General features: G+C 43.9%; 1 protein-coding gene and 1 pseudogene across 1 annotated transcript; one reads left to right on the top strand and one right to left on the bottom strand.

The window, feature by feature from the left end:
• Nucleotides 1-482: 482 nt before the first annotated feature.
• LOC147302430 (uncharacterized) lies at nt 483-1,455 on the bottom strand (annotated as a pseudogene).
• A 7,042-nt stretch (nt 1,456-8,497) lies between these two features.
• LOC147302429 (uncharacterized) lies at nt 8,498-10,087 on the top strand. Its single transcript, XM_086281952.1, has 3 exons — nt 8,498-8,512; nt 8,680-9,334; nt 9,608-10,087. The coding sequence occupies exons 1-3, from the start codon at nt 8,498-8,500 to the stop codon at nt 10,075-10,077; spliced, it is 1,140 nt and encodes a 379-aa protein (XP_086138078.1). The 3' UTR covers nt 10,078-10,087.
• Nucleotides 10,088-11,209: the final 1,122 nt, after the last annotated feature.

Below are 11,209 nucleotides of genomic sequence, written 5' to 3'. Positions count from 1 at the left end.
CCTGCGGCACCAACAACTGGGTGTGTGTTTCCTCGGTCTGAGTGTCACGACTCACTCGATATAACCGGTCGTTTAATAAGACGAAACGCGGGTAGGTCTGCGCGGCCTCAGGGCGCACCACGTGACCATCAATAGCCATCACTTGGTCAAAGGCTGAGCGTAGGGTGCCGTCACGAGACTGCTCCAGTGGGAAATCACCCATGGGGGACACTTCCGGGGCCGGCGGGACGTCCCGTGAGGGACCCGCCGGCTCCTCCCCCCCGGAGTCGGTGTCGGACGACCCCGCGTCACCGCTGAATGCCGCGCACACGCTACACCCCGCTTCCGGTCGTGATCGCACCCCCGCGTACTGCCCCAGTAGCTGATGAAACCCCGGCCAATTGGTACCCAGAATCAGGGGGTGCGACAGGCGCGGGCTAACCGCCGCCGTTACTCTATGCATTTTGCCCTTATACTTTAATAACAGCGGCACTATGGGATACCTGTGAACGTCACCATGCACACACCTCACCTCCACCCATTCTGCCTCCAGCAATGCCCCGGGGCGAACCAAGCTTTGGTGTACGAGGGTCTGCGTGCAGCCCGTGTCCACCAACGCCTGGCGTATACCCCCTCGAGTCCTTACCGGAATACTGTATGTCCCTCCTGGACCGGGGGAGGGTGCTGGGGCGCCAGCAACGCGGAACACCTGCCCCACTTCCATAAGCGGACAATCCCTCCTCAGGTGCCCCGGCTGCCCGCACTTCCAACACTCCGGCCCCGGCGTCTGTGCTGCTCTCCGTGGCTCGGGGGCGGCTCCACTTGGCTCGGCTCCCCTGGACGGCACCAACGCCGCGAAAGGGTTAGTGGGGCTCAGCGCCGGCAGCCGCTCGGCCTGCCCTGGTGCCGGCACACGGCGCCTCGGGGCCGGCACTGGGGCCTGTTTGTTCGGCCTCCGTCCGGCGTCCCCGGGTTCCCCTGCTCCAGCGGCAAGGTGGTCCTCCGCCAGCGTCACTGCTACCTCCAAGCTTGCGGGCCGGTGGCACCGGACCCATCTCGCCGTCTCCGCTGGCAACCCCTCCGTGAACTGCTCCAGCACCACCTTGTCCACCAGCTTCGTCTCGCCCTCCGATGCCCCCGGTTGCAGCCAGCGCACCGCCGCGTCGCGCAGCTGCCGGGCCCAGGCGAATGGTCGGTCCGTTGTAGCCAGCCGACAGGCCCGGAACCGCCGGCGATGGTCTTCGGCGGTGAGCCCCAGCCTGTCCACCACCGCCCGGCTCACGTCCGGGAAGCTGCTCCTCGACGCCGGAGGCAGACTCAGGGCCGCTGTTTGTGCCTCCCCAGACAGCAGGGGGAGCAGCCGCGGAGCCCACTCCTCCCGCGGCCATTGGCAAGCCTCCGCCGTGGCACGGAAGGTCTCCAAAAAAATTTGTGGGTCGTCCCCGTCCCCCATCCGGGGCACCGCCACCGACAGTGGCGAGGGCTTCGGCGTGGCAGCGGCCCCGACCAGCCGTTCCAGAATTTGCGTCTGTCGGTCCGTCTGCTCCTGCAGCGCGGCCAGGTGGGCACGCTGGTCGGCCGCCTGATCCCGGCTCATCGTCGCCATCTCCGCTAGCATCTGCGCCAAGAATTGCAGAGGCTGGGCGGGTGGCGCGGCCTGTGGGTCGGACATTCCCCCACCGGCACTTTCCTGGGTTTCGGCACCACTTGTGGAATACACCAGGCACAGACACACGCACACACAGGTATGTACTGCCAACTTCCACATTTATTGAAGCTTTGAGTGTTGAGTTTTGACAGCTGACTCAGTCGTACAGTCTGACAGCTCACGAGCCCAGCTGATCTCTCCTCTGGCCGCCCCTCCCCGTCTCACTATAAAAACAGCGGAGGGAGACCATCATCAGTACATAAACACCATCAGCTGTTCTTACCGGCCTCGCAGCGCCGCCCTGTTGAGCCTTCTGCTGCACTCCTCCCCTGCAGCTGCGCCCGGGGCCACGCCTCCGCCACAGGAAGTTATGAACTCTTTCTGAGAGACAAATAACACCAGGATCCTTTTTTTATGTAGCTGACAGCTGGTAACTGTGCAGGGACGGGTCTAGGAAAGTTTTGCCAGGGGGGCAGGTAGGGTATTAACAGGGAGAGGGGGGCACAAAGAAATACTTTTCTTTCTTATTCTCATTTCAAATATTTAGCTTTTATTAAATAATTATCTAAATCTTACAACCAAAGTTTTTATCTGACATAAATGTATAGAAACCATACATATACCAACAAGACAGTGTACATATGGAAAAGATATATATAAATTTTATAAAGTTTGTAAATGTCTTGTGTGAAACTTGTATGAAAAGCATACAAGAGTAAAAACAGATATAAGATCCCTTGAAAGATTATATAATGAATCTTGTATGTTTTGGATACTTACTAAAACAATATATGAAAGTAATGAGAAAGTGGCCACTTTCATGAGTAAATCATATACGTTTTTACTATTTCTTTTCCATATGGGACTGTCACAACAGCATTTGTTTTCATTCAAAGGCTTTATGGCTTTAATACCTGGTGGGCTGGTCTGTAGTCAAAATGCCCAATTTTTTGTCCCAGTCCAGCCCTGCAGGTTAATACTGGCAGTGTCACCATGCCAGCTGACTGTATTTCATCATCAGCCAGTGTTGTTCTTTATACATCAATATTACCAAAGTTTACCATAAGGCAGCATAGAAAGTATTTACTTGCTTTCAGGTGTTATTCAAATGTTAGTCTTTTCAGTTGTTTCCACACTTTTTCCTGTTTCAAAATCAAACTTCAGTTTGTGAGAAGATTATCTTCTTTTTTTAATAGGCATTGGTTTTGCATTGGCATTGGCTAATTTGTCAATTGTATGTTACAAATGTTCGTATTTTAATATTCAAAAATGTTTTTGCCCAAAACATATGTGCACTACATGTCAGTAAAAATACTATGCAAATATTGATGTCCTTGACTGCTGAATAAACACTGACTGATTGTATCTCTTGTACTTTATCAACGCAGTATCTAAAAACTTTGCACCGTAGTGGTTAAAATCTCATTCTAATAAGAGTTAAAAGCGCATTCGGTTATTAGGTTTATAGGGTTATTGAATTATGGTTAACGGTTGGTAGAATTTTTTTTAAACATTATCTGCCAATTACATCTGGCACCCTTCTCCAAATCTGTGCCCCTACCTGGCCCCCTAACAAAAATTTTCTAGACACGCCACTGTTAAGGCCTGACTGGTGGCATTGGTGCCCATTGCTTTACTGTGCTGTTGGATGTGTATGTGGGCTATCCCTTGTACCTGACATTTGACTGGGCATCACTGTGTTGCTATGGCATGATCCTGGTAGTTGTTGTTAATAAAACAATAACAAATTCAAATTCAAACATTGCTGCATTCTTCTGTCACTGAGGATTCCAAACCTGCACTCAGTCTCCTCATTACTTTGGTACTGAACAGACAAACCTTGGAGCTCCTGCAAACTTTATTCACAAACTGCAACTATTTTACACAAATCTGCGACTGACAACAAGCACAGAGACTTCAAACAATCACTGAAGTAAGGACTGAAAGATTTACTTTTAAACAATAATGATTAAGACCTTTTTCGTAAGGTTGTTTTCCCTTGATTGCCAGCTGTTACTGTTTTTATCTTCATATCTTTCATATTTGTCCACCTAAACAATGCTTTAATGATACAGTTTGAGAAGTTTGATATGAATTTATCCAACTGACTTGAAAATGAAACTGACAACTGTCCTGTAATCTTACACAGAGAAACCAAATCCTGCGTCTTTGCCTTGACAGACGCCTAAAATGGCTCGAGCTGTGGTAAGTTACCCTTCACTGTGTCTGTTTCTAAACATTCAATCGTGTGAATTTTTAAAGAAAAATCCAACAACAACAATAATAATATGTAACAGAGCAAAACGTCAGATGACTTGAATGTTCCTCTGCAACACAAGATCCCTTTGGCTCAAAGTCTGCCTCCTCCACAGGCAAAGGAGAAGCTCCCACACTCATCCAGTGGAGACCGTTGTGCTCTGGACAATGAAGTTCCCGCTTTCATGTTCAGACCTATCAGCGCACCTGCATGTGAGCTCCCAAGTCCACCACCTGCTGATGCCAGCTTTCATTCAAAGGACACAAACAAGATCATTCACCCAGATTTGAAAAATGATCGTTCATCCCTGGATGATGAAGTGGCGTTTTTCATGTGTCCTGCTGATGTTCCTCTGCCTCCGAGACCTCCACCCACTGCAGAGTTACGTCTCTGCAGAAAGCGCAGACATTCTGCTGTTTTTTCTGTGGAGGATGAAGAGGAACATTTGATGCCTAAACGCATGAGGCTGATGAGTTCTGATGTTCCAGTTTCTTCAAGTCCTCCACCTGCTGATGCCAGCTTTCATTCAAAGGACACAGACAAGATCATGCATCCAGATTTTAAATATGATTGTTCATCCCTGGATGATGATTTGGCCTTTTTAATGTCTCCTCTGCCTCTGACACCTCCACCCATTGCAGAGTTAGGTCTGGGCAGAAAGCGCAGATATTCAAGCGTTTTTTCTGTGGAGGATGAAGAGGAACCTTTGCCTCAGCCTAAACGCATGAGGCTGATGACTTGGGATGTCTCTAAGTCTCCAGCTGCTGAGAAGAAGTATGTTTTCTTTACGTGTCCTGAAGATAAGAGGTCTGAGTTACCTCTCAGCTCCCCCCAAGGCCATCCACCATCACCGGTCAATAATAATGACACTGACCAGTGTACCATTCTGCTGCCTCCTGAAATCCCAGTACCTCCAAGTCCTGCCCCTGTTGGAGTTCTAGAAACTGTTGATTTTCCTTGTCTTGATAATTAAATACGTGTTTGTAATAAATTTTTGAGCAAATACATGTTGAGATGATTCGGTTGCTTATGATGGTTATAATTATCCAAACAGTATTGTTCCTAAGAAGATCTTTACTTTTTCTACTTATTTTCTCCATGAACTATTTTGATGTCTATTTTGAAGATCCACTCATATCATGACAGTATGCTTATTCTCAGTAGAGTGTATAGCCACATCTGAAGAAAGAATAAATTAAAGTCACTCATTAACAACTTACCACATACGCCGGAGCTGAATTCAAGATGTAAGCAGACGTTTCACAGATATCTTGGTTGTCTTTCCATTTCCTACACTAACAGTATCCTGAGAATTGTCTTATACAGCTGATATAAAGGTGAAATTTGATGACTTAATCGAAGCATCATCAGCTTAAATGCAAATGAATCCACTGTACTTGAGGTAACCTAACACTGACCATGAACGCCACAATCACTGTGCGCCAGTCCAACACAGTGCTTTACTGTGAACTCACCACAGTACTGCAAACTAAAGTGTTTATCTTCCAGTCCAATCCAATCCATCTTTATTGAGAAAGCACTTTAAAATACCCAGGACAAGACCAAAGTGCTGTACAGTAAATGAGTTAAGAACAATAGAATAAACTTAACAGTAAGAAAATAAAACACATAATACATAAAAATTTAAACAGCCCTATATTTAAAAACAAGATAAAACAGCAAAAATAAACTAAAAAACTCAAACTAAAAACCAACATCTTACAAGGTGTCAAAGGTCAGGGTGAAGAGATGAGTTTTCAGGAGTGATTTAAGAACAGGCAGAGAAGAAGCCTGTCTAATCTCTAAAGGCAGATCGTGTCACAGTTTCAGAGATGCTACAGCAAAAGCACGATGTCCTCTAAGTTTGCGCTCAGTCCTGGGAACATTCAGGAACAGCTGATCAGCTGACCTGAGACAGCGGGTGGGTTTATAAGACTGTGGCAGCTCAGAGAGTTAAGATGCAGCTAGGTCATGGAGAGCTTTAAAGGCAAATAAAAGAATTTTAAAATGAATGCCAAAAGAAATGGGCAGCCAGTGAAGTGAAGCTAAATTAGGGGAGATGTGCTCAAACTTTCGAGTGCCAGTTAAAACACAAGCTGCAGCATTTTGCACCCTCTGTAAACGAGTAATGTATGAAGCACTGATCCCTATATAAAGTGCATTACAGTAATCCAGCCGAGTGCTAACAAAGGCGTGGATAACTGTCTCAAAGTGCTGCTGTGAAATAAATGTCTTTATTTTATCAGCTGCCTGAGCTGAAAGAAGCTTGATTTTACCACTGCCTTAATCTGGCTGACAAGCTTCAGGTCAGAGTTCACTTTGACCTCCAGGTTTGTCACAGCTGGTTTAACGTACTGTGCCAAGGTATCTAAATACACATTGGGGGTCTCAGTAGGGCTACCAAGAGATTTGAGCCCTGGTGGAGGAGACCTTCTCAATAAAAAAGTGTTTAAAAAAACGTTTACAGGCTGCAGTCAGTATGTGGTGCACTAAGAACAGAGTTAATGGTTTTAAATAAAACATGCAGGTTGTGACAGTTTGATGAAACAATGTCAGATAAGTGTTGTCTTTTGGCATCTTTTACAGTTTTTTGATATTGATGCCAACAGTCCTTTAGCATCTGGAATGACACTTGTAGCTTGTTTCCATTCACGCTCAGCTCGACAGCACTCGCGTCTGACAGCCTTCAGCCAGGGGTCAGATTTAGTTTTAGGCTGCCTGGTTCTTAACGGAGCCACAGTGTCCAAAGCAATCTGGTAGGTGGAATAAAACCATGAGCTCAGTTCCTCAGTCTGGCTGCACAAAAGCTCCGAGATTTTACAGTTCTGCTTAAAAACTGTTAAAAACTGCTCAGCAGTGGACGGGTCAAAAATACGACAGCGGCGAGCAGCAGCGCGGTTTAACTGAGGTACGGGCAAGAGGAACTTGAAGCATCACAGGACTTTCACAATATGAAAATAAATAACTTATTAAAACAGATCATATACACATCCAATAACTAAGTGAAAATGATTGTTTTTGTTTTTTTATTTGCTAATAAAAGTGTTAGTGCAGTCAACCATCGTTTTTGTCCTCGTGCATTAGTTTTGATTTAGTTATCAAGTAAAATTTAATAGTAATTTTTTTACTTTGATTTTTGGGATGTAGGATGATTGTGTCAGTGTGTTTCCACTTCCCCTTTTATTTTCTGTGTATTTAAGTCTGCTGTCTTCCTCTGGTCAGTGCTGGTGCGTCTGTTTTCTTCTGTTCACGTTATTCCCGGTTTCAGGTTATCTCCTGATTCTGTTTAGGTCCATGTTCATGTTCATGTTTTTTCATCAGAGTTTCTCGCATGCACCTCCTCGGATTCATGTTCATGTTTTTCCTGTCATAGTTGTCATAGTCATACTGAGTTATTCCCAGTGTAGGTTTTAGTTTTAGTTGTCGCCCCTGTTTGCTGGGCCTTGTTTTGTGTTCATGTTTTTTCAACCTAATAAATGATTTGCTTTTTGTTAAGATTCAGTTCCATCTCTCCCTTGTCTGCTTTTGGGTTCATACTGCAATCACATCAGCCACAGTGACAATAAACTTATTTTGATTTTTAACTTTCTTTATTTTTTCAAATTTATTATGTATATATAAACATTTTGCATCTTACAATATAAAGCCTGGATCCTGCACATATTGCACTTTGAACTTTAACTGTGTTGTCTGTTTATTGGAGATTGTACTACTTGAATTCATTATCCTGGTGATATAACACATTAATTCTCCATTTGGAATCAATATAGTATATAATACAGTATCTGTCTATCCATCTATATGGCTATTGAATTGAACTGGAGTGAATGGAAGAGAATTAAATAATGGATTTCATGTTTATGTTTATCTATGTTGTAACAGTGACGACTTGAGACATCTGTTTGGCACTATATGAAGAGAATTAAATAAAATTTAAATGAAAATGATATTAACTGTATTTATACATTTTATATTTTTGTATGAGACACTGTCAGTGTGCTGTTATATAACTCAGGTATTTTTAAGGCCTGACTGGTGGCATTGGTGCCCATTGCTTTACTGTGCTGTTGGATGTGTATGTGGGTTATCCCTTGTACCTGACATTTGACTGGGCATCACTGTGTTGCTATGGTATGATCCTGGTAGTTGTTGTTAATAAAACAATAACAAATTCAAATTCAAACATTGCTGCATTCTTCTGTCACTGAGGATTCCAAACCTGCACTCAGTCTCCTCATTACTTTGGTACTGAACAGACAAACTTTGGAGCTCCTGCAAACTTTATTCACAAACTGCAACTATTTTACACAAATCTGCGACTGACAACAAGCACAGAGACTTCAAACAATCACTGAAGTAAGGACTGAAAGATTTACTTTTAAACAATAATGATTAAGACCTTTTTCGTAAGGTTGTTTTCCCTTGATTGCCAGCTGTTACTGTTTTTATCTTCATATCTTTCATATTTGTCCACCTAAACAATGCTTTAATGATACAGTTTGAGAAGTTTGATATGAATTTATCCAACTGACTTGAAAATGAAACTGACAACTGTCCTGTAATCTTACACAGAGAAACCAAATCCTGCGTCTTTGCCTTGACAGACGCCTAAAATGGCTCGAGCTGTGGTAAGTTACCCTTCACTGTGTCTGTTTCTAAACATTAAATCGTGTGAATTTTTAAAGAAAAATCCAACAACAACAACAATAATATGTAACAGAGCAAAACGTCAGATGACTTGAATGTTCCTCTGCAACACAAGATCCCTTTGGCTCAAAGTCTGCTTCCTCCACAGGCAAAGGAGAAGCTCCCACACTCATCCAGTGGAGACCGTTGTGCTCTGGACAATGAAGTTCCCGCTTTCATGTTCAGACCTATCAGCGCACCTGCATGTGAGCTCCCAAGTCCACCACCTGCTGATGCCAGCTTTCATTCAAAGGACACAAACAAGATCATGCATCCAGATTTGAAAAGTGATCGTTCATCCCTGGATGATGAAGTGGCGTTTTTCATGTGTCCTGCTGATGTTCCTCTGCCTCCGAGACCTCCACCCACTGCAGAGTTACGTCTCTGCAGAAAGCGCAGATATTCTGCTGTTTTTTCTGTGGAGGATGAAGAGGAACATTTGATGCCTAAACGCATGAGGCTGATGAGTTCTGATGTTCCAGTTTCTTCAAGTCCTCCACCTGCTGATGCCAGCTTTCATTCAAAGGACACAAACAAGATCATTCACCCAGATTTGAAAAATGATCGTTCATCCCTGGATGATGAAGTGGCGTATTTCATGTGTCCTACTGATGTTCCTCTGCCTCCGAGACCTCCACCCACTGCAGAGTTACGTCTCTGCAGAAAGCGCAGACATTCTGCTGTTTTTTCTGTGGAGGATGAAGAGGAACATTTGATGCCTAAACACATGAGGCTGATGAGTTCTGATGTTCCAGTTTCTTCAAGTCCTCCACCTGCTGATGCCAGCTTTCATTCAAAGGACACAAACAAGATCATTCACCCAGATTTGAAAAATGATCGTTCATCCCTGGATGATGAAGTGGCGTATTTCATGTGTCCTACTGATGTTCCTCTGCCTCCGAGACCTCCACCCACTGCAGAGTTACGTCTCTGCAGAAAGCGCAGACATTCTGCTGTTTTTTCTGTGGAGGATGAAGAGGAACATTTGATGCCTAAACACATGAGGCTGATGAGTTCTGATGTTCCAGTTTCTTCAGTTCCTCCACCTGCTGATGCCAGCTTTCAGTCAAAGGACACAGACAAGATCATGCATCCAGATTTTAAATATGATTGTTCATCCCTGGATGATGATTTGGCCTTTTTAATGTGTCCTCTGCCTCTGACACCTCCACCCACTGCAGAGTTAGGTCTGGGCAGAAAGCGCAGATATTCAAGCGTTTTTTCTGTGGAGGATGAAGAGGAACCTTTGCCTCAGCCTAAACGCATGAGGCTGATGACTTGGGATGTCTCTAAGTCTCCAGCTGCTGAAAAGAAGTATGTTTTCTTTATGTGTCCTGAAGATAAGAGGTCTGAGTTACCTCTCAGCTCCCCCCAAGGCCATCCACCATCACCGGTCAATAATAATGACACTGACCAGTGTACCATTCTGCTGCCTCCTGAAATCCCAGTACCTCCAAGTCCTGCCCCTGTTGGAGTTCTAGAAACTGTTGATTTTCCTTGTGTTTAAATTTAAATAAGTGTTTGTAGTAATAAATAAATTTTTGAGCAAATACATGTTGAAATGATTCGGTTGCTTATGATGGTTATAATTATCCAAACAGTATTATTCCTAAGAAGATCTTTACTTTTTCTACTTATTTTCTCCATGAACTATTTTGATGTCTATTTTGAAGATCCACTCATATCATGACAGTATGCTTATTCTCAGTAGAGTGTATAGCCACATCTGAAGAAAGAATCAATTAAAGTCACTCATTAACAACTTACCACATACGCCGGAGCTGAATTCAAGATGTAAGCAGACGTTTCACAGATATCTTGGTTGTCTTTCCATTTCCTACACTAACAGTATCCTGAGAATTGTCTTATACAGCTGATATAAAGGTGAAATTTGATGACTTAATCTAAGCATCATCAGCTTAAATGCAAATGAATCCACTGTACTTGAGGTAACCTAACACTGACCATGAACGCCACAATCACTGTGCGCCAGTCCAACACAGTGCTTTACTGTGAACTCACCACAGTACTGCAAACTAAAGTGTTTATCTTCCAGTCCAATCCAATCCCTCTTTATTGAGAAAGCACTTTAAAAAACCCAGGACAAAACCAAAGTGCTGTACAGTAAATGAGTTAAGAACAATAGAATAAACTTAACAGTAAGAAAAGAAAACACATAATACATAAAAAAAATTTAAACAGCCCTATATTTAAAAACAAGATAAAACAGCAAAAATAAACTAAAAAACTCAAACTAAAAACCAACATCTTACAAGGTGTCAAAGGTCAGGGTGAAGAGATGAGTTTTCAGGAGTGATTTAAGAACAGGCAGAGAAGAAGCCTGTCTAATCTCTAAAGGCAGATCGTGTCACAGTTTCAGAGATGCTACAGCAAAAGCACGATGTCCTCTAAGTTTGCGCTCAGTCCTGGGAACATTCAGGAACAGCTGATCAGCTGACCTGAGACAGCGGGTGGGTTTATAAGACTGTGGCAGCTCAGAGAGTTAAGATGCAGCTAGGTCATGGAGAGCTTTAAAGGCAAATAAAAGAATTTTTAAATGAATGCCAAAAGAAATGGGCAGCCAGTGAAGTGAAGCTAAATTAGGGGAGATGTGCTCAAACCTTCGAGTGCCAGTTAAA

This window comes from Aulonocara sp. 'chitande type north' Nkhata Bay, linkage group LG23 (genome assembly GCF_057382095.1).
Source record: "Aulonocara sp. 'chitande type north' Nkhata Bay isolate Kocher_YH1m ecotype deep benthic linkage group LG23, A_spYH_male_GT1.1, whole genome shotgun sequence".
Taxonomy (NCBI): domain Eukaryota; kingdom Metazoa; phylum Chordata; class Actinopteri; order Cichliformes; family Cichlidae; genus Aulonocara; species Aulonocara sp. 'chitande type north' Nkhata Bay.
Note: the sequence above shows the minus strand (reverse complement) of the source record. Positions and strands in the feature narration are given on the sequence as shown.